Source organism: Eubalaena glacialis, chromosome 2 (assembly GCF_028564815.1).
Source record: "Eubalaena glacialis isolate mEubGla1 chromosome 2, mEubGla1.1.hap2.+ XY, whole genome shotgun sequence".
Lineage (NCBI taxonomy): Eukaryota > Metazoa > Chordata > Mammalia > Artiodactyla > Balaenidae > Eubalaena > Eubalaena glacialis.
In genome coordinates, this window is record NC_083717.1 from 58,806,906 (window position 1) to 58,833,705 (window position 26,800).

General features: G+C 50.9%; 1 protein-coding gene across 1 annotated transcript in view; it reads left to right on the forward strand.

Moving 5' to 3' along the window:
* Nucleotides 1–521: 521 nt before the first annotated feature.
* The window catches only part of ADAMTS7 (ADAM metallopeptidase with thrombospondin type 1 motif 7), a 62,237-nt gene continuing 35,958 nt past the window's right edge, over nucleotides 522–26,800 (forward strand). Inside the window, exons 1-8 of the mRNA XM_061180011.1 lie at nucleotides 522–804; nucleotides 8,835–9,190; nucleotides 11,130–11,295; nucleotides 12,440–12,645; nucleotides 17,595–17,678; nucleotides 18,026–18,150; nucleotides 19,428–19,577; nucleotides 20,719–20,862. Of these exons, the coding sequence (XP_061035994.1) occupies nucleotides 705–804; nucleotides 8,835–9,190; nucleotides 11,130–11,295; nucleotides 12,440–12,645; nucleotides 17,595–17,678; nucleotides 18,026–18,150; nucleotides 19,428–19,577; nucleotides 20,719–20,862 (1,331 nt within the window). The 5' untranslated portion in view covers nucleotides 522–704. The remainder of the gene's footprint in view (nucleotides 805–8,834; nucleotides 9,191–11,129; nucleotides 11,296–12,439; nucleotides 12,646–17,594; nucleotides 17,679–18,025; nucleotides 18,151–19,427; nucleotides 19,578–20,718; nucleotides 20,863–26,800) is intronic.

Consider the following 26,800-nt stretch of genomic DNA (forward strand, 5'->3'; position numbering starts at 1 on the left):
GGGCAGGCCTGCCTAGCCCAGGGAGCACACCGAAGGGCGCCTCCTCGAGCACAGTTTAGGGACAAGGCAGAAATTCCATAAATTCCAGATTCTTTGGGGGGCCTTGGGGGGCTCAGGTCGGGAGGGGCCTGCTCGGCTCCACCGCCAGAGGGCGCCCTCGGCCCGGTGGGCGGCCAAGCGGCCGTCTGGGGGCGCTACTAGCTCCCTGCCCCAACTCCGCCCTAGAGCGGTGGGCCGCCGGCACCGGCCCCGAGTGGCCCGCGAGGGCGGGGCCAGGACGGGGCGAGGCCGAGCCGGGACTGGAGGGCGGGCCGGGGGCGGGGGAAGGGGGCCGGGGGCGGGGGAAGGGGGCCGGGGGCGGGGGAAGGAGGCCGGGGGCGGGGGAAGGGGGCCGGGGGCGGGGGAAGGAGCCCGAGGGGCGGGGCGGGGGCCGGCGACTTCTCTCCCTCCCTCCCTTTCTTTCTTTCTCTCTTTCTCCCTCTCCGGTCTTTTCTTTGCCTCCGCTGCCGGCCGAGGGGGCGGGCTCTGCAGCCTTTGTTGCCAGCGGACCGAGCGTAGCCGCCCGCCGGGCCGGAGTCCGGGCCCGGGACGCCGGGAGCTGCACGCAGGTCGGGCATGTCCTGAGCCGGACCCGGGACCGGGCAACGAGCGGACGAGACGAGAGTGTGCGCGCGGGATCGCCCGGCGGCAGCCCGGCACCGGCCATGCCCGGCGGCCCGAATCCCCGCAGCCCCGCGCCGCTGCTGCGCCCACTCCTCCTGTTCCTCTGCGCTCTGGCGCCCGGCGCCCACGGATCTGCACCAGGTGGGTGGCCGCCCCGCCCCGGCCGCCCGGCCCTGCCACCCCTCCCCGCTTCCCCAGCCTCGGTTTAGCCCCTTCTCACTTCTGCAAGACCCTGTGCCCGCCAGGCTCTGCCTGGAGCTGTCGCGCCCCCTGGTGTTAGGGACAGGGGTGGGGTTGGGGCCGCGAAACCGCGCCTCCAGGGAGCCTTCCGTAGCCCCCGACTCCGCTACCCACCCTGCCTGTAGCCGGAAAGAGCCTTTTAGACGCTCTTCGGGCTCCAGTTTCCCCACCTCGGGTACCGCAGAGCGCGTCTGTCTCTCCCGGGGATCTCTCGTCGGAGGGACTGGACGGAGCGTGGCTTACACGCGATGGATTCAGTTTCTCGCCCTCCTCAGTGCGCCTCGTCTGGAAAGCAGGCTGGCCAGGGCGCTGCGGACGAGGGCTCGGGGTCGCAGGTCTACGCGGTCCCCCGCCGCGCTCCCGCCCCGGCCCCTACCCACCGCCTCGAGGTGCCTGCCGGCCCTCGGCGGCTCCCCGGGCCGGGTCTCGCGCGGTCCTTGCGCTTCCTGCCTCCCCCTCCCCCAAGTGTGAAGGCGCCTGGAGTGGAGCGGGGAGAAGGAGCTTCTTTCCCCAGCCCTGGGCTCGGCTCTCCCCGCCCCGGCCGGCTGGCCTCCGACGAGCCTCTGGCCCGTGTCCAGAATCTTGCTCCGCCGCCGTCCGCCGGGCCGCGGAGCTCCTGGAGCGTCCGGAGTAGCCGGCCTGGGAATTTAGGAACAGAGGGTGTAGAGGACCCCCGGCCTGCCGCTCAGGGAGCTGCTGGTCTGATGGGGGCGGGTCGAGTAGTGGGGAGAGCCGTTCTGGCGAGGCAGACGGGAAGGCTTTGCAGGAGAGGAGGGGCCTGAGCTTGGAGGGACTGGAAGGATGGATGAACTTTGGATGGGCTGGAAGGGTGCGTGTTGGGGGTGGGGGTGCATCCCGGCCGGGCTTGGTGGAGGAGGGTGGCTAGATTAGGCCTGCCTGCTGGGCCTGGGGGAGACCTGCCTCCCCAGCAGAGGGATTGTGGTTGTGAGGCTAGAAAAGCATATGAGCCGGAACGTAGGGGACATTTAAACCAGATCTTAGAGCCGTTGAGGGGAGCAGCTGATGAAGGCAGTGTTTTAGGGAGGAGGCTCCCTATCTAGCAGCAATGTGTAGGGGATAGAGCAAACATCTAATGAGAAGCACTATGTGCCAGCCTCCCTAGTTCTTATTTCTCATCAGCTCCACAACAGCCCTGCAAGGTGTGTGATGGAAAGTCCTTTTATAAATGAGGGAAGAGCTTCAGAGAGGAGAGTGACCTGCTGGTTTGGACTCCTGGGCTACTTGGGTGAAGCCTGTGTTTTCCTTCTGTCTAGAGCTGGGGACCCATGAGGATGAACCAGGTGATGGGGATGAGGGAGCAGGAAAGTGGTTACCCCAAGGAACTGCCCCTGGGCCTGAACTTGGGTCCAGGCCCCCTGGCAGCTGTGGGAGAAAGGTGGGGGGTGGGAGTCTCCTGTGGTCAGGGTCCCCTTTACTTCTACTGCAGACCAGACACATGTATGAGCTTGCCCATTTTGCTAAATGGGGATAATGGTATCTACCTCCAAGGGTTTTTGTGAGAATTAAGTGAGATGCTGAATGTGATTGTTTTGCACAGAGCAGAGAGCCTACCACGTGGTGGCCATGATTTTTATTAATCTGCCAGGCAGACCCAGTAAGATCAGGGAGTCCTTGGTGTGTCCTGTAACTTGAACCTGCCATTTGGGGTGGAGCCAAGGCAGGCACCCCTCCTATCTAATCTGGGTCCCCCTTCAGGGTGAGTGTCTTGAAGTATTCCCATAGATACATAGCATGGGGCTCTCCCCAGTCTGCTCCTGCTCAGGATCCCTGATTCTGAGGCTGCTGAGCTCTGTCATTTTCTTTGGACCTGCCTGGGGGATGTAGACCGGGGCCCCTGCCCACTGAATGCTACCTTCTTTCAGGCCAGAGAACTTATCTTGGGCTCACTTTTAGGAAAATGTGACAAACCAAGGACTTGTTGGGATTGCTGGGACTGGGGCAGGGGCCATCAAAACACTATCACATGTGTGTGTGCACACATGTGCTTGCAGGCAAGTGAGGACAGACTTGAGGAGGGTGTGTGTGTCACACACACACACACACACCCTGGTTATTTTTTCTCTTTGGCATGAACTGTGGGTCGTTTGAAGGGCTGGATTGTAACTCAGGTACTCGATAAGGAGGTGAGGGTAAACACCATGTTGGCATTTCTCTGGTAGAAGTTCCAAAGTGACAGTTCTGTCACCTAGGGGTGATATTCAAAGTATTCAACACCCATTGTGGCAGGAACTCAGTCCAGTCACAACCGACTAAACTCCCTGGCGGGACAGTCTCAGCCATAAACCACTAGTAGTCCCTGCTCCCATCCTGCTGTAGCTCTAGCTCTAGCTCTGCTGGCTCAGCTCTGATGCACCCACAAACCAGAGACTGGAACCTGCAATTACCCTTTGCTGGCACTGGGTGGTGGTAGGTTCAGCCACCACTGTCTCTACCAGGGGTCAGCTGTCGGAGACGTTGAAAGAGTTGTTTATTTTTTAACTCACTCTGTCCTCATTTAAAAATATTTTAATGGCAAAACAATACAAATTGACTATTGAAAATGAATGCAGAACAAAACAAGAAGATGAAAATTATTGCAGTAAAAGTGGTAACATCCTGTAAGTATTTTTAAATTTTTGATTAAAAAATATTTTATTACACCATTAGGCAAAGAGATAAACAGGTTTTTTAAAGAAATAGCTAAGTATACTTTAGAACTTCTCTTGCTAATTTTCAATCATAACTTAGTTCACATTTGCTATATGTTATCTACTGTACTAAGCACTTACGTATTAACTTACTGAATTCTTACACAACCTAAGGTACGATTATTATCATACCCATTTTACAGATGGAGGAACTGAGACTGTGTGGTTGAGTAATTTACCCATGGGCCTCACAGCTGTAGGTGGCAGAGCTGCAAATTCAAACCCAGGCACTCTGTCTCTAGAGCACATTAATTCTAATGCCTTTCACCTGCAGCATATTTCTACTTAGCCCCATTACATTTTTGAACTTAAGAGGACGCTTCTTTATAACTCACTTGAATTTCTGTCTTGCAATAATCTCCCAAGGTCTAGAGCAGGGATTCTCAACAGGACCGCATAACCCCGAGGTCATGGATCCCTCCCCAGGGACACTGTTGAGCTCTTGGAGCCATTTCTCCGCAGTGGTTCCAATTCCCCGGCCACATACATACTACCCTCTCCCACCCACACACGTTTGAGGACACTGCTGTTGCCAGAAGTATGCCATGTAGCTTTCGTTTTTCTGGTATACTGAGCACTTCATGGCTTCACGTAGCTTCAGCACCCCCAGACCTTCAGCTTGTCTTTAACAGCCTTGGCTGTGATGGTTCATGCCCTGGGAACTGCTGTTAATACTCATTTAAAACAAAGCCTTGGAGTGTGGCTGTTGTCTTATTCTCCGTCTATTTGCCCTGTGACCCTCCTTAAGTTTTCTGACCTGGATTCTCTGAGCAGATGAGGAAACTGAGGCTCAGCAAGATTAAGTGACTGTCTAGGCCACACAACTATTAAGTGGCCAAGTTGGCACCTGAACCTGGGTCTTCCTATGTTTAAAGCCCATACTTTTGACAGTGCATTATTTTGTCACTCCATTGTCTCTCATTTCACAAAACACACACCTGGGCCAAGCTTCTTACTGCTTGTTTCCCTCACCCCTGGCTTTTTCCTACTTCTCTGGGGGTCTACCACATGTTGTCCACCACCAAGATGCCCTCCTCATCTTCACGCTTAAATATGTACCTGTATGTCAAGGGACATTTCACATGTGCCCCTTTAATGAAGATTTTCTTCATCCCTGTTCAACTGTGGGGTATCCCCTCCCCTCTCTTGGACCTTCTCGGCACTGTGCCAGGGGTACTGATCACGAGTGCCCTGCACCCATTTCTCTATTCTGAGGGATGGACCAGGCAGGTAACATAATAAGGCTGGTGGGAAGACATTTTTCTCGAAACATGGGGCCTCTTGGCCCATCTCTTGTTTTCCCATTTTTGTTAGAGATTCAGTTCTTTACTGAATGAAAGACAATACAAGTGTGAAGCTGAGGGCAACCTATATTTAGCTACAGTGTTGAGAACACCATAGGGAGTGGTAGAGACTGAGGCAGATGGGGGAGCACAGGCCCTCTCTAAAGGGCCACTTTTGAGAAGTGTGAATTTAGGCCTGACATGGATGGATGATAAGACTTTAAGCTGAAAATGGAGATTTTTATACAAAATGATGTGATTTTTTTTAAACACTAGCAACTGATTAAATACTTTCCAACATTTTTGCCAGCCCAACAAACCACGCCACCCCCCCCCCAAATCAATACACTGACAAACAAAAAAACAAGTCTGCCGGCTGTGGTTGTGGAGTTGCCATCCCAAATGCCCTTATTAGGATGTCAGAGCAAGAAGTCTCCTTAAATTATCCAGCCCAGTGGCTTCCAAATGCCAGCCCTGAAATGGTTACAACAGAATCCCCAGAAGGTTTAGAAAAATACAGAAAAAAATACAGATTCTGGGGCCTCAAAGCCCTGGATCTATGGACTCAGAATCTCTGGGCTGGGTCCTGGACAGCTGCAGTTTTTCAGAGCTCTCCAGGTACTGCTGATGTTCAGCCAGGTTCCCTTCCAGTGAGGAATTTCCTAACTTCCCTGATGATCACAGTCCCCTGAGGCTCCTGGTAAAAACACAGCTTCCAGTGGACTTGAGGACGCGGGGAGGGGGAAGGGGAAGCTGGGACGAAGTGAGAGAGTGGCATGGACATATATATACTACCAAATGTAAAATAGATAGCTAGTGGGAAGCAGCCATAAAGCACAGGGAGATCAGCTCGGTGCTTTGTGACCACCTAGAGGGGTGGGATAGGGAGGGTGGGAGGGAGGGAGATGCAAGAGGGAAGAGATATGGGAACATATGTATATGTATAACTGATTCACTTTGTTATACAGCAGAAACTAACACACCATTATAAAGCAATTATACTCCAATAAAGATGTTAAAAAATTTTTTAAAAAACCCCACATCTTCCCAGTCCTGTTTCCTGGAGATGCTGATTCAGTGGGTCTGGGGCAGGGCCTGGGAATTTGTTTTTAACAAATTCTCATCTGAGATGTCTGGAAAATCCTTGCACTGGTGCCCTCCTGAAACTCAGAGACAGGGAAAATTTGTCCAGAGCCACACGGCAAGTCACCCCAGCCCACCCTGCCTCGCTCGGAGCATGCTCTTAGAGGACCATGCCCTGATGGCTGGCCTGCTGGGGAAGCTGTGGGCCGCGGGGGATGTCCTCAACAGGGGGGCACACCACTGGCGTGTGCAGGGCGCTTTACACGTGGTTTGACAGGAGACAGATTGGAGGGCAGTTTGGGTTTCTGCGGCCTGGCCTGGATGGAGCTTCAGGCTGGGCTTGGCTTCCCTTCCAGCCCCAGCAGTGGCCACACAGAGAGCCCTGTGGGACAGCTGCAGGGCACTCAGGCATCCTTGTGGCCTCGAGAGGCTATTGTCACGAGCAGCCAGGATCCCAGGAGCTGAGCATAAAGCCAGTTGATCTGGGCAGGACCTGAAGCTGGGAGACACCTCACATGGGCCAGTTTCCTACCTGTACCTCAGAGCCTGGGAACTGCAGAGAAGGAAAAGGGAGAACAAGAGCATCAGCCCTGGGGTTCCTGCCCACCCCCAGCAGTGGTGCTCTTATGTGTGTATGTATCCACATGAGATTTCTTTTGAAGACTAGGTCTGGTGGCCAAAATAGTTTGAAAAACTTGATCTGGTCCAACTCCTTATGTTGGCGAAGGGGAAACTGAGGCCCAGCAAGGGACGGACTGCGGAGTGTAGAAAAATGTTAATGAGAGATTGAAGCCATTTGGGAGACTTTATTACTATCGCTGTGTGGCTTTAAGCCAGTCTCTGCACTTCTCTGAATGTCTCTTTGCTTTCTCCAGAAGCAATCTGGGGACTCTACTGCAGGTGTCCTAACCTGGATCTGCAGCCATAGAGACCTGGGTAGAATTCAGAGGATCCATGACCTTGGATGGGAATATATTACATCTTTAATTTTTGTAACCTTGAAGTGAAATTTAGCATTTCCTTCCATTATAAATATTAGCAACAAATCACAGTAGTGTTGGCAGCATCTGTGATTTTGCTACCAATAGGAAAAGCAAAATATTTTATCTCAATACAGTTGCAGGTATCTTGAAATAAGGTTGACATTTATCACTACTTCTAAATCACCATAGTTGTTAAATTTGCCATTAAATCTTGTTTAGTGCATTAGTAAAGGAGCACATAATTTCACATCTACTTTTTAAATTATTTTGACAACTGTATTTCAATATAATCAATTTCCTTGGTATATATATATATATATTTTTAAATTAATTTATTATTTATTTTTGGCTGTGTTGGGTCTTCGTTTCTGTGCGAGGGCTTTCTCTAGCTGCGGCAAGCGGGGGCCACTCTTCATCGCGGTGCGCGGGCCTCTCACTGTCGCGGCCTCTCTTGTTGCGGAGCACAGGCTCCAGACGCGCAGGCTCAGTAGTTGTGGCTCACGGGCCTAGTTGCTCCGCGGCATGTGGGATCTTCCCAGACCAGGGCTTGAACCCGTGTCCCCTGCATTGGCAGGCAGATTCTCAACCACTGCGCCACCAGGGAAGCCCTCCTTGGTATATTTAATCTTATACATTTAAAAACATTTTTCTGAGAAGGAGTCCATGGCAAAAAAAAGATTAAGAATGAAGCCTTACTGGGAAATCCAAGCAGACAGAATGACTAGGAGAGGATTCTGCAAATGGCAAGGGCCTGAGCAGAAGTCTGCAGAAGTTTTGCAGCCCTGGAACTTTTCATTCAAACTCTTAAATGTGAAAGAAATAAACTAGAGCTGCTCCGCTGAAGTGGTAGTGATGAGGGGCTAGGGAGCCCTACCTGGGTGGTTCTTCTCTGACTCCCCATCTCAGGAGACCTGGAGATGTGTGCAGAACCCTCAGGCACTTAAAAAAAAAATCCATTAGGCTAATAGTCATAATAATCATACTTGCCATCATGTTCAGTCAGTGGGCCAGGCACTGCTATATGTGGAGCAGTTCAGTTCATTTAATCCTCAGTTCCCAAAGTGTAAGTAATTATCCCCATTCTACAGATTTTACACAAATATTTACTGAGAAACTACTAGTTTCCAGATACTCTGGCACTTAAACTCTTCAGCAAAGACTATGAAGATTCTTGCCCTCCCAGAGTTCACACTGGAAGGAGATGGAGAAAGAAAAATAGGAAAAAGAATGAAGATGTTAAGTGATACAGTATGTCAGAAGTGCTATGGGGAAAAATAAAGCAGGGAAGGGGGAATAGGGAGAGCCAGGGAGTTGCAATTTTAAAATAAAGCGAGGAGAGCTTTGAGGAAGGACTTGAAAAGAAGTGAGGGGTTTAGTCAGGTGGAACACTGAGGGAAGCGTGTTCCCGGTGGAGGGAATAGCAAAGCGAAATCCTGAGGCAGGAGCATGTCTGACTTTGAGGAACAGCAAGGAGGCCAGTGGCCGAGTGGAGGGAACTCGGGAAGTGTAGCAGAGATGAGATTGGAGCGGTAACCTTGCCTAAAGCCTCACAGGCCATCGCCATAACTCTATCTCCTGTTGTGTGTGAGCTGGAAGCCCCTGCAGGGTTTTGAGCAGAGGAGGGCCATGATCTGACTGATTTGGAACGAATCCCTGTGACTGCTACGCTGAAAAAAGACTAGGGGAGAGGGATGCCACACGGGCAATAGCGGAAGCAGGGAAACCTGTTAAGAGGTTATCCCGATAACCTAGATGGAGCCAGCGAGGCACGGAGAGGTGAAATAGCACAGGTGGTGGGTGTTTGAGTCCCGGCACTCAGACTTCAGCCGCCCTCTCGGCCGCTCCCCACTCCGGTCCGGCTCTTCTCCCTGCAGAGCACGCCGCCGAGGGCCGGGCAGCGTTGGACATCGTGCACCCGGTACGCGTGGACGCGGGGGGCTCCTTCCTGTCCTACGAGCTGTGGCCGCGCGCGCTGCGTAAGAGGGACGTGTCCGCGCGCCCCGCCACGCCCGCCTTCTACGAGCTGCAGTACCGCGGCCGCGAGCTGCGCTTCAACCTGACAGCCAATTCGCACCTGCTGGCGCCCAGCTTCGTGAGCGAGACTCGGCGGCGCGGCGGCCTGGGCCGCGCGCACATCCGGGCCCGTGCCCCCGCCTGCCACCTGCTCGGCGAGGTGCAGGACCCTGAGCTCGAGGGCGGCCTGGCAGCCATCAGCGCCTGCGACGGCCTGGTGAGTGTGCGCAGGGTGCGCTGGCGGGACGCGGGGCTGCCCCCGGCCTGGCCACGGACCTGCCTGCTGACTTCGGCCTGTTGGCTTTTCCTCTCCCAGCCTCAGTATTCACACCGGTAAAACGGGGTGGACAACGCAGGCTCTTTGTTCTCTAGCGGTTCTAAAACTTTAATGCGAGCCAGAGTCACCCAGGCCTTGTTAAAAACACAGTGTACCATAGGGTAGGTGGGGGGGGGGGGGCGGGTAGCAAAATTTGAATTTCTGGCAGTTTCTCAGATAGTGTTGAAGCTGCAGGTCCAGACACCCCACTTTGAGAACCACTGTTTGTGGTGTGTGTAGACTAACTTAGAAAGCAGCTGAATCCCTCTTCTTTGGGGGATCAGTTATGACTTTGTTTCCCTCCGCCCCCCTCACCCCCTTAGGCTGCTCTTCTCCAGGACAGGCTTCCTCACCTTTACCTTGCCTCGGGGTGATAAGGCAGCCTCGCTGGAGAGCAGGCCTCAGCCTCCAGGTTTTTCTGGGTTGAGGTAATGCTGGCTACTGCCTGCAGCCCTAATTGCCTTCCTCTGCTTGAGTGCCCAGTTAGAGCAGCTCCACTCCAAGCAGGATAGGGCCCCTTTCTGCTCTCAGCTCCCAAGCGTGGGGTGTGGGAGGAGTTGGGAGGTTGCACATTCTCAGCCATCCACTGTTGGTGGGGGGAGCCTCAGCTCAGATTGCTCAGGAAAAGCCATGGGCTGTGGCAGGGCAGGGCCTAATGACAGCCCACCTCACAGGCTCTAGGGTATCTGGGCCTTTGAGAGCCCATATGCCTGGGAAAGTCTCTCATTTACCCAGTCTGTGCTCCTCCCTTTCCATACAGTTAATTAATCTTGTTGAGCCTGAGCGACAGGTGCATCATTCCCGTTTTACAAATGAGGAAGCGGGCTCAGGGAAGAACTTGCCCAAGGTCACCGAGTTATCCAGTGGTGGAGTCTGCATTCAACCCAGGCCTCCAGCCCCTAGAGCTGATGATGCACCATCTAGCGCTCCAGGTTCTCTGGCCCTGAGTGACCCAACTGGCCGACTTGGAGCCAGTGAGGGAGGTCCAAGGGAGGTAAAACCTTCTTCCGTGTTGGAGTCCTGAGCTTCCCCAGGAGGTGGTGGGCTGCTCAAAGATACTTACCAAGGCCCCTCCTTCCTCTGGCCTCTCTGAATACCAGCGGACATGACCAAGACATCCCTGCCAGCTTTCCTTCTCTGGCAGACCCTGGGACCAGGGACAAGGATGTCCTCGTGGCAGTGGGCATCTCTGTGTCCATTTTGCTAGATTTGGAAGCAGACCCATTTCTTTCTTTCTTTCTTTCTTTTGGTGATCATATTTCTTTCTTTTTATTGAGATATCATTGAAATACTAGTTTCAGACAACAATTTGATACCTATGTGTTGTGAAATGATCACAATAAGTCTAGTTACAAATTTATGTACATATAGTTTTTTTTCTTGTAATGAGAACTTTTAAGATCTTTCTTAGCAACTTCCAAAAACACAATACAGTATTATTAACTATAGTCACCATGCTGTACATTACATCCCCAGGACTTTTTTTTTTCTTCTTGATGTTAAGCTTTTAATTGTAATTCCTGCTTTTCTTTGGGGATGCAGGAGATGCAGACCCACTTCTTGCTTCTTATGGGCTAAGGGGTAGGGTGGGTGTATGGAGCAGCTTCCTAGGCTGGTGGCTTCTGAGCTTAGCCTAGAAGCCTTTGGCTGGGTGAAGCTGTAAGGAAGGACATTCCAGGCAGAGGGTACAAAGTGAACAAAGGCCCAGAGAGAGGAAAGCACAGTGTGTCGGGGTCAGTTGGGGTGGTGGGCTCCGCTGGGCAGGACAGGCCTCTGGGATGGGTGGGAAGAGCAGCTGAGTGCCAGCCCTCCCCAAGTGACCCTGGTGCTTCTTTCCCAGAAAGGTGTGTTCCAGCTCTCCAACGAGGACTACTTCATTGAGCCCCTGGATGGTGTCCCAGCCCACCCTGGCCGCGCCCAGCCGCACGTGGTATACAAGCGCCAAGCCCCTGAGAGGTGGGCAGAGCCGGGGGACCCCAGGGCTCCAGGCACCTGTGGGGTGAAAGGTATGCTTCTCTGCTACCAGCTCTGGGGTAGGGGATGGGTCTGGGGGCATGGAGGGGCCTTCTAGAAACCTCTGTCAACACCTCCATGCCCAGCTCCTGTTGGACCAAAGGGACACAGACCGACAGACACATCATCATAGCCTGTGCCCTCCAAATGTGCCACGGGCCTGAGGCCTCTGCCTGTCAGGCCTACCCCCGCTCATGCCCTGGACTGGCTCCTCTCACTGTCAGCTCATCTGTCTCCCCACCTCAGGGCTCCGTCTCCGTCTCTCCCTGCCCCTCCCCACTCACTGCCTGGGGCACCTCCAGCTGTGCCAACTATTCTTCGAGTGTCCAGGCGAGGCCGGGCCATACCCAACCCCAGCAGGACAGCTAGCCAGGAACCTCCTTCCCCTCCCCACTCTGGTCCCTCCCCAGGATAACTAACTTCCATTTTGGAGACCTAGAGTGTGGCGCCCAGCACCTCTTCTGCAGAGTGGCCACAGTCAGTGCTGGCCAGTCCCTGTGAGGAGCTGCCTGCTAAGGGCTGCTGGGGTTTGGGGACTGCTCCAACTTCACAAGCTGCCCACAGCTCAGGGACTCTCTTTGCTGGAACAGATATCCAAAGAGACATGCTTCTCGCCCTCAGTTTCCCCAGCTTCATAGATGTGCTTCCTCCTCTGATCTGGGGGCAGCCTGGGTCAGTGGGGCAGGTCTCCAGTGGGGTCAGCTGGTTGGGGTCTTGGTCAGCCTCCCCAGGCTGGGGGTTAGGCCGGGGGATCTGCATGTGCTGGGATGTACTTACCCCCCAGCGGGGGAGGGATCAGCGTGGGGAGATAGGGGCTTAGGAGCTCGCCTCACGGACACAGTGCTTTACTGTGTTCATATCCACCATTTCATTAGCCCCCCGAAGTCACTCTGTGAGACTGATCAACTTATCTGTTTATAGTCAGGCATTCCCCAGGATCAGAGAAGGGAGGTGACCAGGTCAGGGTCACACAGCACAGGTCTGGGGCAAAGCCATGATGGGAGTCCAGGCCTTTTGCCTCTGATCCCAGCACTGTTCCCACTGACCCAGAGAGAGCTCACTGGGTAAAGGCCCTTGAGACGTGTGCCCTGGGCCAGTCTACTGGCAGCTAACCCACAGCCCGTCTGGGGCCCACAGAGTCCCCGGAGCTGGAGCCCCGGCGGGAGCGTTGGGCACAGCGGGAACAGCGGCAGCAGTGGCGGCGGCAGCGGCCGAGGCGTCTACACCAGCGCTCGGTCAGCAAAGAGAAGTGGGTGGAGACCCTGGTGGTAGCCGATGCTAAAATGGTGGAGTACCACGGGCAGCCAAATGTCGAGAGCTACGTGCTGACCATCATGAACATGGTGAGGCTGCTGCGGGCGGTGCGTCGGGTGTGGTGAGGGCTGCCAGGGGATGGTGGTGTTGAGGTACAAAGGGTGGGCGTTCCCCAGGCCCAGGCCCCAAGCAGGAGGTATAGGCTTCCAGCTCCTAAGTCCAGGAGGGGATGGGAGGCCCCGCAGGGGGTCACTAGGAGAGAGCCCGGGCAGAGGTGGGGCCTTTGGGGCTGCTGTGAGGACACCACTGAGTGTCATTCCACCCCGTTGGCTCAGCAGCCTCCACCCGCTGCCAGGACCAGAGCTGGGGGAGGGGAGGCTGAGGGAGCTCGTAGACTGGTTGACCCATCCACACCACTCTGAACAGACCTCCCTCCTCTGTGCCGGGACCTGTGCTGGTCGCTGGGGACACGGAAATGACCAATCAGACCAGCCCCTGCCTGAGACATCAGCACGCAGCAGAGTTAGAAGGATCTGTACGGTTCTGTGTTCTACTAGCTGGTGACCTTGGGCAAGCCACATTACCTATCTTAGCCTCAGCTTGCTCACCTGTGAACTGGGGATGACAAGAGCACCTCACAGTGTTGGCATACTGCTCTTGATGCCACGGGACAGTTGAGATAACTAGGCCCCGGGAGGGTGAGTGACTTGCCCAGGTCACAAGCGAGGCAAGACAGAGCCGAACAGGAGCCCAGGTCTCCCAGGTCCCACCTGGGGCACTGTGGCAGGTTGGAGCTGGTGATTCCTGCTCCTGTAGTGCCAGCCAGTCCCTCCCTGCTGCTGCCCTGGGTGTGCAGGTGGGAGGCCTCAGGCAGCCAAGCTGCTTCCTTCGGCCCCCGGGAGAAAAGATCTCTGCCTTTGGCATTCTTAGCAGGCCACCCACTGAACAACAGTTTTCCTCTTGGGCTGGGTGACTGAGAACAGGGCGGGGGGTGTGTGCTCTGCAGCTGATGTGGCCAATGTCATGTGCTGTGACTTCCACCCGTGCCAGCCTTACACCCCCTGCAACACTAAAGGAAGTGCACTCTGGATCACTGAAGGTCTGGCCACCCCTTTTATCGCCATGAAGCCTGGGGTCAGAGAAAGAAAGGGGCTCCGTCTGTGGCCAGCATGCCCCCACTGCTTCAGTCTGCATTGGCAAGCTCAGCTCTGGGCCGGTTCCTGCCCGACTTGGCCACCCATGTTGGCTCCCTCCTCCTTATGGAATAAAGGCCATAGCCTTCTGCCTGGCCCTTGAGGGCTCTAAGACCCAGCCAAGCTTCCATTTAGCCTTATCTGCCCAGGGAGACAAACCACTAAAGGCCAGGGTTCAGGAGGGACTGTTGCTGGACAGTGGGGCCTGGCTTCTGGGCTGGGGGTGGGCAAGGTCAGGTTCCCAGGCCATGAGATCCTCCACTCAGGGGCTCAGCCTGAAGGAGGCCCAGGAGCTTGGCTGGAGCCACCAATGGTTAGCTGGGTTCATTTGCCTCATTTTTTCTGAGTGTTCCATGTGGGCAGGTACTGAGCCCTCCAGGCTGCCCCGTGACATCCCCTGTGTGCCAGGGGTCAAGGATTTGGCCCCAAAACGGGGCCCCTTCTTGCCTCCCTGTCCAGGCTCACAGGACGCACACATTTACGTTGTGAGCCCACCCTGGAGGAGGGAGGGTCTGGCTCTCACAGTCACCTGCTCTGGACAGTATCAGGTTTTCCCAAGCTGGCAAGTCCAGCATTGGTCAGGACAGAGTGGGGGCACCTATGAGCTGAACAGTGCTAGATACCTGATAGGGAGACTCCAGGAGATGGCAGGGGCATGGGGTGGCATGCAGCCAGCCTCCGAGGAGGGCTGGACCGTGTGTTAGGGCTGGAGCCTTCTGAACACCTGCTACTTGTCCGGTGCTCCGCACTCACTGCCTCATCTAAGCCTCAGCCCCATTTCATAGTTGAAGGAACAAAGGTTCAGCGAGGCCAAGGGGCTTGCTCAAGGTCACACAGCTAGTGAGTGGCAGAGCTGGGACCGGAGCTCAGATTTATCTGCTTCCAAAGTCCCACTCTGTCCTCTCTGCCCCTCAGCCTGCCCCAGAGAGGGACAGCTGGGTAGCTGTGGTGGCCAGAGTGTGCTGGAAGGATGGGGGAACAGGGTGGTGGGGATGGGGAGAACTTACCCTCTTTTCCCTCTGGAGCAGTTCTGTAACGCTGATGGGATGAGTGCCAGCTCTGTACCAAGGATAAGGTGATGGATGCATAAGAATAGGGTCCCATGCTGGGGAAACTGTACATCATTGTAGCATTTCTCAAAGAATATTCCAGGGAGTACTTGTTCCAAGGGATGCTGCTAAGTGTTCTGTGAAGAAAGATGGCGCTGTTGAAAAAGTTTGGCAACACAGGGTTAAAAAAAAGGAACACAGACTTTACTGCAGGACTTCTCAGAGCCTCCAAAGCTATAGGCATTGAGAATCCCTCAGAGAGGAGGCAGGCAGCACTTTCCAAACTTAAGAAGTAAGAGCAGAAACTTTGATGCAGTCAGATCTGGGTTCTGATCCCCTATTCAGCCTCTCTTTGAGCCTCGTTACTCCATCTGTAAGGTGGGGATAGTTATGCCTGCCTGAGAAGTAAGAAGGTTAAGTGAGATAAGGCATGTGACGCTCCCAGCATGAGGACTGTGTGCTAGGCTCGGTCAGTGTTACTGCTGCTGTTGTGGCTGCTTTAGCATCTGCCCTTCGGCCCCACAGCCACCTTCAGGACAGCCTCACTCTTTACCAGGGCCTCCTGCAGGTTCCAATCTGTCAGTGTCCTCTCTGTGCCAGACCCAGGCCTGAGCCCGGGAGCTCAGGTGGGTCTCTTCCAAGCATAGCAAGAGAGGTCCCCCCACCCAATTTTGCACCCTCAATTCATGTCCTCTGAGGTCACAGGCCCTTTTTGAGTGGCTCATGTCATACTGTCAGCTCATTGGGAGCTTGTGGTCACCTGTAACCCCCAGATCTTACTCTCATGAACACTGCCCACCCTGGCTTGCTCTCCCGGCCTGCACCAGAGCAGGGCTCGTCTTCCCTGGGTATCGTTTATCCAGACAACCACACTGACCTCAGGCCATAAACAGACACTCATTGGTTGATCTCGTCAACAAGTAATGACTCTGCCACCCTCCAGTCCCTCCCAGCATCTGTTTCACCTCCATACTTCTTGGGGGACAGTGAGAGGTGTTATATCCGCTGGGGGTGGGGCTTTGTGGTGACAGGAAGCTATCCCAGCGCTAACTCAGGATATGGGGTGGGCTAGTTGTCGGGACAGGTCTTAGCAGACCCTCAGGGCCTCCTCTGGAGCCACTTTGTTGGGTGCTGCTGCTGAGTTCACCTGCATGTCGACTAGGAAAGACTTGTTCTTTTAATCTGACTTTCTCTGGGGTACTCTTCATTTTTCACTGGTTTTTTTTTTTTTTTAATGAAATAACGCATTGGAAAAACTTAGCAAGTGCTCAAGATTCATTCATTCAACAACTGTTTCTTGAGCCCATCATGTGCCAGGTACTGGACAGATCACTGGGGCTGTAAGAGGGAGTCCACACAGACGTTGCCCTCATGGAGCTTATGGTCTGGAATGGGAGAGACGTTAATGAAGCCGTCACCCTGATGAATATGAAGGTGTGATGGAGGGGGTACTAGGAAGGACAAGTTCATGGTGGTTTGGGAGTGTCGGGTAGAATCAAGGCTCCCCGGAAGACATGATGGAGGGGTGAGAGCTGGAGAGAGGGTGAGAGATAACTTGGGAAGGTGTTCCGGGCTGAGGGCACAGCATCTGCAAAGGCCCTGTGGTAGGAAGGATCATGGGATTCTGAGAGAAAGCCAGAGTGGTTGGAGCCAGGAGTGAGGGGGTTTGAGGAGGGGAGTGAGGCCATAGAGGTGGGCAGGGGCCAGACCGCACAGGCCTGTGTGCCAGGTCTAGGACTTTTACCTTATGTGTGGACAGTGAAGACCCACTCATTGCTTTAAGCAAGGGCATAGGATGATTGTGTTTGCATTTCAGAGACAGATGACTGGGGTGCAAGGCTGCAGGTGGGCTAGAGGACAAAATTTAGGAGGCAAAACTGGCTGATGTGGTGGAAGAAGGCAGTGCAGAGGGGCTCCCAGCTCCAGCATGTGCATGGAGGGCACAGAGACACATTGCATCACTGTCTTCACCATTCCTGACCTTGGGTTCTGACGGTGTAATTCATCCCCATTATCAGGGGCTTTTTGCCCTCTTAACAGTGTGTGTTTTGTCCATTCCTATTTGAATATTATTTTTCTTGATGGAATTGCTAGAAGCCAACTCACAACTGGTGTGTCCTGACATCTCTGCCTGCTGGGACCCTGACACCTGTCCCCAGTTGTGGGCTGGCCCCTTTCTTGTTCTGAGGGAGCTTTAAAAGAGCAGATAGCTTTAACCCCCATTTCCCAGCACCTTGGTGCACTGTCCATCTTTGAGGATGGCCTTCTGTCTTGGGGCTGAGTGTGGAGCCGCCCTTGTAGCTACGGGGGTCTCTGAGAGGCACGCACACCTGCCCTCTTGGCCCCATGGCTCTCAGCCCCAGGGAAGATGGGCCTCTGCCTGCCTCCACCCCTCCACCAGGCCGTGCCCAGGTCATGCCTCATGAGAGGGCTCACTCCTGGGATGCTGGTCCTGGCGTCCCCAGGGCAGGAGTGGGCTGCAGGGCTGTCCCAGCCAGGGCAGGTTAGGACCCTGAGATGGGCCAACAAGCCAGCATTTAGAGGTGTGAGCTGGGGAATAGGATCCCAAACTGGTGCTCAGGAATGGCCGGGTGCTGGGAGGCCCTCTCGTCCTCCCCAGGTTCTGCTGTTGCTGGTTGGGGAAGTGTGTGTACAGGTGTGGGCACGTTCATGTATGGGATGCATGCACTGGTGAGCTCCCCATTGTGTGAACTTGGGTGTGCATCCCTTGAGGTGGGCAGAGGCTGCCCATATCCTGTATCCAAGGTGACAGCCTGACCCTTATCTCTTGGGCAGGTGGCCGGCCTGTTTCATGACCCCAGCATCGGGAACCCCATCCACATCACCATCGTGCGCTTGGTCCTGCTGGAAGACGAGGAGGTGAGAAGTCACGTGGCCCCACACTGCCCCCTGGGATGGGCATCGTCTGCCAGGGCCCTCCTGCCACTTACCTGAGCTGCCTCCTGTGGAAGGGCACAGCGAGGGCCTCCTTGGCCCAAGCAGTGTCATCTGTCACCCCCAGTCCCTGGCTGACCCTCTTCTTAGGTCCCGTCTGGCACGTGCCTGTGGGCGGGGTTGTCAGACTGGAGGCTGGACTGGGGGCCTGCCTGCTTGTCTGCCCACTGCCACCTCTGGGCCTCTGTCTCCCGCCTTCATGTGGAGGAGAATTTGGCCTGGCCCTTCAGAGCTCAGAGAGAGGCTTGAGTGGCCACGCTCTCTGCCCCCAGGAGGACCTAAAGATCACTCACCACGCAGACAACACCCTGAGGAGCTTCTGCAAGTGGCAGAAAAGCATCAACATGAAAAGGGACGCCCACCCGCTGCACCACGACACCGCCATCCTGCTCACCAGGTACCGCCAGCTGTGAGGGTCTGGGCTGTGGGTGTGGCTGGTAGAGCTTGCGTGGGCGGGAGGTGCTACCTGACCCTCGGGGGGGCAGACATGGTCCTGCTCTCAGGGAGCCTCATTTTGAGGAGGGTTTGTACACCTTTGACCCAAGACTGGATTCCAGCAGTACTGGGGGAGATCTTTTTATTTTGGAATAATTGTGGATTCCATGCAGTTGTCAGAAATAATACAGGGAAGTACCATCTACACTTCATCCAGTTCCCCACAGTGGTAACATCTGGCATAAGTGTAGTTATATCCCAACCAGGAAATTGACGCTGATATGATCCACAGACTTACTCAGGTTTCATTAGTTTTACATGCACTTACTTGTTTGGGTGGGGGTTGTGTGTGTGTGTGTGTGTGTGTGTATTTAGTCCTATGCAATTTTTTTTTTAATTTAATTAATTAATTTATTTATTTTTGGCTGCGTTGGGTCTTTCGTTGCTGCACGTGGGCCTTCTCCAGTTGCGGCGAGCGGGGGCCACTCTTCCCCGCGGTGCACGGTCCTCTCACTGCGGTGGCCTCTCCCGTTGTGGAACACGGGCTCTAGGTGTGTGGGCTTCAGTAGTTGTGTCACGTGGGCTCAGTAGTTGTGGCTCACGGGCTCTAGAGCACAGGCTCAGTAGCTGTGACACGCGGGCCCAGTTGCTCCACGGCATGTGGGATCTTCCCGGACCAGGGCCCGAACCCGTGTCCCCTGCGTTGGCAGGCAGACTCCCAACCACTGCGCCACCAGGGAAGTCCCAGTCCTATGCAATTTTATCACGTGTAAGTTCCTGTATCCACTGCTACAGTCTAGATATAGAATGGTTCTATTAGAAGGATCTCTTGTGCAACTCTTTTATAACCAGAAAATCTTACTCACACACCACCCCCCTTCAACATGACCCCAACCTCCGACAACTCTTTATCTGTTCAGAGGCAGTGTTTTTGAACTTGAGGTGGAGTTATTTCTCTTTGCTGAGCTCCGGCAGCTTCTGTCAGCACCCTCACTGGGGTAGTGACCCAAATTGTCTGTGCATGGGTCTACTCCCCAGGCCCAGATAGGTGTCCTGGGTGAACAAGGGCACCTGCTTCCCAAATGGCTCCTGCGCTGGTCTCGGAGCGATGGGAGGGGCATCCTTCTCACTCCCAACCTCCCTCAGGGTCAGCAGGGGCCCTTCCCTAGCCCCCTCAGCTTGGGTGGGCCTGGCTCTGGGCCAAGTCAGCCTGAGGGCCCCTTCTCTCTGCATGTGCAGGAAGGACCTGTGTGCCGCCATGAACCAGCCCTGCGAGACCCTGGGCCTGTCCCATGTGGCGGGCATGTGCCAGCCTCACCGCAGCTGCAACATCAACGAGGACACGGGCCTGCCCCTGGCCTTCACCGTGGCCCACGAGCTCGGGCACAGGTACCCCGCCAACCCCACTGCCACACTAAGAACCTGACCTCACCTCCCAACCTGTGGGCACCAGACAGCCAAGCCAGTGGCCCACACAATCCCAGGGAAGGGAGCCCTGCGTTGAGGAATGAGCCCAGCCTGGCCACATGCTATCCCTGGCACTGTCCCCACCCCACAGACAGGCTGCTTCCCTGTTAGGAGAGGGGTGAGTCTTATTTGAAGTGGGGTTGAGATGGGCCAGAAAGTCACCATAGGTCTTTGTCCCTCCCTGTTGCCCTCAGTGCTTGCATTTTTTACTCTTAGTCCCTGCCAACCCCCTGTTCCTAATCGCTCTGTGACCCTAGGCAAGTTCCCTGCCCTCTCTGGGCCTCTGCGTTCCCTGTTGATTGAGGGGGTTGGATTCAGTGATGTCCAAGGCTCCCTCTGTTGGACACCTCCACATGAGGCTATTATGCCTAGGCATGGCCCGTACCCTTGGCCCTCTGTGCCCAGACTGCTTAGATGTGAATATGGCAGTCTTAGATGTCTGGGAGCCAATGAGGGCAGGCTCACAGAGAGCTCTGTTGGTCTGAGGTGTTGGGTCATCACTGAGGGCTGAGAGAGATAGTGTTTCTCAAAGTGCTTAGTATGGTGCCTGGCACATAGTAAGTGCTCAGCAAAGGTAATTTTTCTCATGTCTTTCCCAAGGATGGTCTTGAGACTTTTCCTGTGGTGCAGGAGCTCAGACTCCCTAACTCCACTGCACAGCCTTGGGACAGGACCTGAGGGGTGGCAGGAACTCTGTCAGACTGTTCTTGGCACCAGTGAGGTTGCGGGGGCCACAGTGGGCCCCACGCATGCCACCTGGCTTGCCGTTGTTGGCCAGCTCATTGCAGGAGCCGGGCTGCTCCGCGTCCCTGGTGCTTAGTTCAGGCTCAGGCTGGTGCACCTGGCAGAGGGCCCTGTGGGATACTAGTTAGCACACCCATGTTTTACCTTAAGGAAACTGAGTCTCAGAGACGGGATATGACTTTCCCCAGGCCACACAGTGGTTTGGTGGCAGAGCCAGGCCTGGGAGCCAGGATCCAGCACCTTATAGACCTCCGAGGGAGGGGCGGCCTGGTGGCTTCCCACCAGCTCACCCGCCCCTGGGGCCTGTGCTCTCACACAGTTTTGGCATTCAGCATGACGGAAGCGGCAATGACTGTGAGCCCGTTGGGAAACGGCCTTTCATCATGTCTCCACAGCTCCTGTACGACGCTGCGCCTCTCACCTGGTCCCGCTGCAGCCGCGAGTACATCACCAGGTTCCTTGAGTAAGTCCCTCCCCCAGCCCTGGGCCTTCTCTGAGCCCCTGAGGTCAGGGTGTGACTGGGGAGATGCAGACAGCACCTTGGAGGATGAGCAGGAGTTCACAGATGTATAGAAGGGAGAAGAGTGGTATTCCTGGTAGAAGAGGCATGGGCAAAGGCACGAGGACATGAGGAGTGTGGGATAATTTTCAGGGAACGGCAGGATATTAAGTGATGCTACAGGAGCCAAAGCAGAATAGGAAAGGAAGCTGGAGGAGGTACAGGGCTGGCCATCTGGCCGGAAGGGTCCAGTGAAAAGCGGGGAAGCAAGTGCCCTTAAAGGCACCGAAATATAAAGCTTTTCCTTTCTTTCGTGTCCTCTTGATTTGCTAAGTTATTTTTTTATTTGCTAGTTAATGTTCTAAGTAAAGACAAACTTAAAAATTTAAATGATTAGCACAAGTTTTTTTTTTTAATTGAGGTGTAGTTGATGGTACCGTATTATATAAGTTTCAGGTGTACAACGTAGTGATTCACAATTTTTAAAGTTATGTTCCATTTATAGTTATAAAATATTGGCTGTATTTCCTGTGCTGTGCAATATATCCTTGTAGTTTATTTATTTTATACATAGTAGTTTGTACTTCTTAATCCCCTGTCCCTATCTTGCCCCTCCTCCCTTCCCTCTTCCCACTGGTAACCACTAGTTTGTTCTCTGTATCTGTGAGTCTGATTCTTTTTTGTTGTATTCACTAGTTTGTTTTATTTTTTAGATTCCACATATGAGTGATATCATACAGTATTTGTCTTTCTTTGTCTGACTTATTTCTCTAAGCATTATATTCTTCAAGTCCATCCATGTTGTTGCAAATGGCAAGATTTCATTCTTTTTTATGGCTGAGTAGTATTCCATTGTATATATATATACCGCATCTTCTTTATCCATTTATCTACTGATGGACACTTAGGTTGCTTCTGTATCTTGGCTGTTGTAAACAATGCTGCTGTGAACATTGGTTTGCATGTATCTTTTCAAATTAGTGTTTTCATTTTTTTCTCATATATACCCAGGAGTGGAATTGCTGGGTCACATGGTAGTTCTGTTTTTCTTTTTTTGAGCCATACTGTTTTCCACAGTAGCTGCACCAATTTACATTCCCACCAACAGTGTACAAGGGTTCTCTTTTCTCCATGTCTATACCAACATTTGTTATTTGTGTTCTTTTTGATGATAGACATTCTGACAGGTGTGAGGTGATATCTCATGGATTTGATTTGCATTTCTCTGATGATTAATGATGTTCAGCATCTTTTCATGTGCCTTTTGGACATCTGTATGTCTTCTTTGGAAAAATGTCTGTTCAGGTCTTTGGCCCATTTTTTAATCTGGTTACTTTTTTTTTGATGTTGAGTTGTATGAGCTGTTTAAATACTTTGGATATTAACTCCTTGTCAGTCATATCTTGCAAATATTTTCTCCCATTCAGTAGGTTGTCTCTTCATTGTGTTGACAGTTTCCTTCACTGTGCAAAAGCTTTTAAGTCTAATTAGGTCCCATTTGTTTATTTTTATTTCCTTTGCTTTAGGAGATGGATCCAAAAAAATATTGCTACAATTTATGTCAAAGAGTGTTCTGCCTATGTTTTCTTCTGGGAGTTTTATGGTTTCCGGTATTATGTTTAGGTCCTTAATCCATTTTGAGTTTATTTTTTGTATATGGTTTGAGAAAAATGTTCTAATTTCATTTTTTTACATGTAGCTCTCCAGTTTTCCCAGCACCACTTATTGAAGAGACTGTCTTTTCTCCATTGTATATTCTTGCCTCCTTTGTCATAGATTAATTGACCATAAGTGTGTGGGTTTATTTCTAGGCTCTCTATTCTGTTCCATTGCTCTGTGTGTCTGTTTTTGTGCCAGTACCATACTGGGTTTTTTTTGTTTTGTTTTTTTTTAACATCTTTATTGGACTATAATTGCTTTACAGTGGTGTGTTAGTTTCTGCTTTATAACAAAGTGAATCAGTTATACATATACATATGTTCCCATATCTCTTCCCTCTTGCATCTCCCTCCCTCCCACCCTCCCTATCCCACCCCTCTAGGTGGTCACAAAGCACCGCGCTGATCTCCCTGTGCTATGCGGCTGCTTCCCACTAGCTATCTATTTTACGTTTGGTAGTGTATATATGTCCATGCCACTCTCTCACTTTGTCACAGCTTACCCTTCCCCCTCCCCATATCATCAAGTCCATTCTCTAGTAGGTCTGTGTCTTTATTCCCGTCTTGCCCCTAGGTTCTTCATGACCTTCTTTTTTTTTTCCTTAGATTCCATATATATGTGTTAGCAAATGGTATTTGTTTTTCTCTTTCTGACTGACTTCACTCTGTATGACAGACTCTAGGTCCATCCACCTCACTACAAATAACTCCATTTCGTTTCTTTTTATGGTTGAGTAATATTCCATTGTATATATGTGCCACATCTTCTTTATCCATTCATCTGTTGATGGACACTTAGGTTGCTTCCATGTCCTGGCTATTGTAAATAGAGCTGCAATGAACATTTTGGTACATGACTCTTTTTGAATTATGGTTTTCTCAGGGTATATGCCCAGTAGTGGGATTGCTGGGTCGTATGGTAGTTCTATTTTTAGTTTTTTAAGGAACCTCCATACTGTTCTCCATAGTGGCTGTATCAATTTACATTCCCACCAACAGTGCAAGAGGGTTCCCTTTTCTCCACACCCTCTCCAGCATTTATTATTTCTAGATTTTTTGATGATGGTCATTCTGACCGGTGTGAGATGATATCTCATTGTAGTTTTGATTTGCATTTTTCTAATGATTAATGATGTTGAGCATTCTTTCATGTGTTTGTTGGCAATCTGTATATCTTCTTTGGAGAAATGTCTATTTAGGTCTTCTGCCCATTTTTGGATTGGGTTGTTTGTTTTCTTGTTATTGAGCTGCATGAGCTGCTTGTAAATTTTGGAGATTAATCCTTTGTCAGTTGCTTCATTTGCAAATATTTTCTCCCATTCTGAGGGTTGTCTTTTGGTCTTGTTTATGGTTTCCTTTGCTGTGCAAAAGCTTTGAAGTTTCATTAGGTCCCATTTGTTTATTTGTGTTTTTATTTCCATTTCTCTAGGAGGTGGGTCAAAAAGGCTCTTGCTGTGATTTATGTCATAGAGTGTTCTGCCTATGATTTCCTCTAAGAGTTTGATCGTGTCTGGCCTTACATTTAGGTCTTTAATCCATTTTGAGTTTATTTTTGTGTATGGTGTTAGGGAGTGTTCTAATTTCATACTTTTACATGTACCTGTCCAGTTTTCCCAGCACCACTTATTGAAGAGGCTGTCTTTTCTCCACTGTATATTCTTGCCTCCTTTATCAAAGATAAGGTGACCATATGTGCATGGGTTTATCTCTGGGCTTTCTATCCTGTTCCATTGATCTATATTTCTGTTTTTGTGCCAGTACCATACTGTCTTGATTACTGTACCTTTGTAGTATAGTCTGAAGTCAGGGAGCCTGATTCCTCCAGCTCCATTTTTCGTTCTCAAGATTGCTTTGGCTATTCGGGGTCTTTTGTGTTTCCATACAAATTGTGAAATTTTTTGTTCTAGTTCTGTGAAAAATGCCGGTGGTAGTTTGATAGGGATTGCATTAAATCTGTAGATTGCTTTGGGTAGTATAGTCATTTTCACAATGTTGATTCTTCCAATCCAAGAACATGGTATATCTCTCCATCTATTTGTATCATCTTTAATTTCTTTCATCAGTGTCTTATAATTTTCTGCATACAGGTCTTTTGTCTCCTTAGGTAGGTTTATTCCTAGATATTTTATTCTTTTTGTTGCAATGGTAAACGGGAGTGTTTTCTTAATTTCACTGTCAGATTTTTCATCATTAGTGTATAGGAATGCCAGAGATTTCTGTGCATTAATTTTGTATCCTGCTACTTTACCAAATTCATTGATTAGCTCTAGCAGTTTTCTGGTAGCATCTTTAGGATTCTCTATGTATAGTATCATGTCATCTGCAAACAGTGACAGCTTTACTTCTTCTTTTCCGATTTGGATTCCTTTTATTTCTTTTTCTTCTCTGATTGCTGTGGCTAAAACTTCCAAAACTATGTTGAATAATAGTGGTGAGAGTGGGCAACCTTGTCTTGTTCCTGATCTTAGTGGAAATGGTTTCAGTTTTTCACCATTGAGGACGATGTTGGCTGTGGGTTTGTCATATATGACCTTTATTATGTTGAGGAAAGTTCCCTCTATGCCTACTTTCTGCAGGGCTTTTATCATAAATGGGTGTTGAATTTTGTCGAAAGCTTTCTCTGCATCTATTGAGATGTTCATGTGGTTTTTCTCCTTCAATTTGTTAATATGGTGTATCACGTTGATTGATTTGCGTATATTGAAGAATCCTTGCATTCCTGGAATAAACCCCACTTGATCATGGTGTATGATCCTTTTAATGTGCTGTTGGATTCTGTTTGCTAGTATTTTGTTGAGGATTTTTGCATCTATGTTCATCAGTGATATTGGCCTGTAGTTTTCTTTCTTTGTGACATCTTTGTCTGGTTTTGGTATCAGGGTGATGGTGGCCTCGTAGAATGAGTTGGGGAGTGTTCCTCCCTCTGCAATACTTTGGAAGAGTTTGAGAAGGATAGGTGTTAGCTCTTCTCTAAATGTTTGATAGAATTCGCCTGTGAAGCCATCTGGTCCTGGGCTTTTGTTTGTTGGAAGATTTTTAATCCCAGTGTCAATTTCAGTGCTTGTGATTGGTCTGTTCATATTTTCTATTTCTTCCTGGTTCAGTCTCGGCAGGTTGTGCATTTCTAAGAATTTGTCCATTTCTTCTAGGTTGTCCATTTTATTGGCATAGAGTTGCTTGTAGTAATCTCTCATGATCCTTTGTATTTCTGCAGTGTCAGTTGTTACTTCTCCTTTTTCATTTCTAATTCTATTGATTTGAGTCTTCTCCCTTTTTTTCTTGATGAGTCTGCCTAATGGTTTATCAATTTTGTTTATCTTCTCAAAGAAACAGCTTTTAGTTTTATTAATCTTTGCTATTGTTTGCTTCATTTCTTTTTCATTTATTTCTGATCTGATCTTTATGATTTCTTTCCTTCTGCTAACTTTGGGGTTTTTTTGTTCTTCTTTCTCTAATTGCTTTAAGTGCAAGGTTAGGTTGTTTATTCGAGATGTTTCCTGATTCTTGAGGTAGGCTTGTATTGCTATAACCTTCCCTCTTAGAACTGCTTTTGCTGCATCCCATAGGTTTTGGGTAGTCGTGTCTCCATTGTCATTTGTTTCTAGGTATTTTTTGATTTCCCCTTTGATTTCTTCCGTGATCACTTCGTTATTAAGTAGTGTATTGTGTAGCCTCCATGTGTTTGTATTTTTTACAGATCTTTTCCTGTAATTGATATCTAGTCTCATAGCGTTGTGGTCGGAAAAGATACTTGATACGATTTCAATTTTCTTAAATTTACCAAGGCTTGATTTGTGACCCAAGATATGATCTATCCTGGAGAATGTTCCATGAGCACTTGAGAAAAATGTGTATTCTGTTGTTTTTGGGTGGAATGTCCTATAAATATCAATTAAGTCCATCTTGTTTAGTGTATCATTTAAAGCTTGTGTTTCCTTATTTATTTTCATTTTGGATGATCTGTCCATTGGTGAAAGTGAGGTGTTAAAGCCCCCTACTATGATTGTGTTACTGTCGATTTCTCCTTTAATGGCTGTTAGTATTTGCCTTATGTATTGAGGTGCTCCTATGGTGGGTGCATAAATATTTACAATTGTTATATCTTCTTCTTGAATCGATCCCTTGATCATTATATAGTGTCCTTCTTTGTCTCTTGTAATAGTCTTTATTTTAAAGTCTATTTTGTCTGATATGAGAATTGCTACTCCAGCCTTCTTTTGATTTCCATTTGCATGGAATATCTT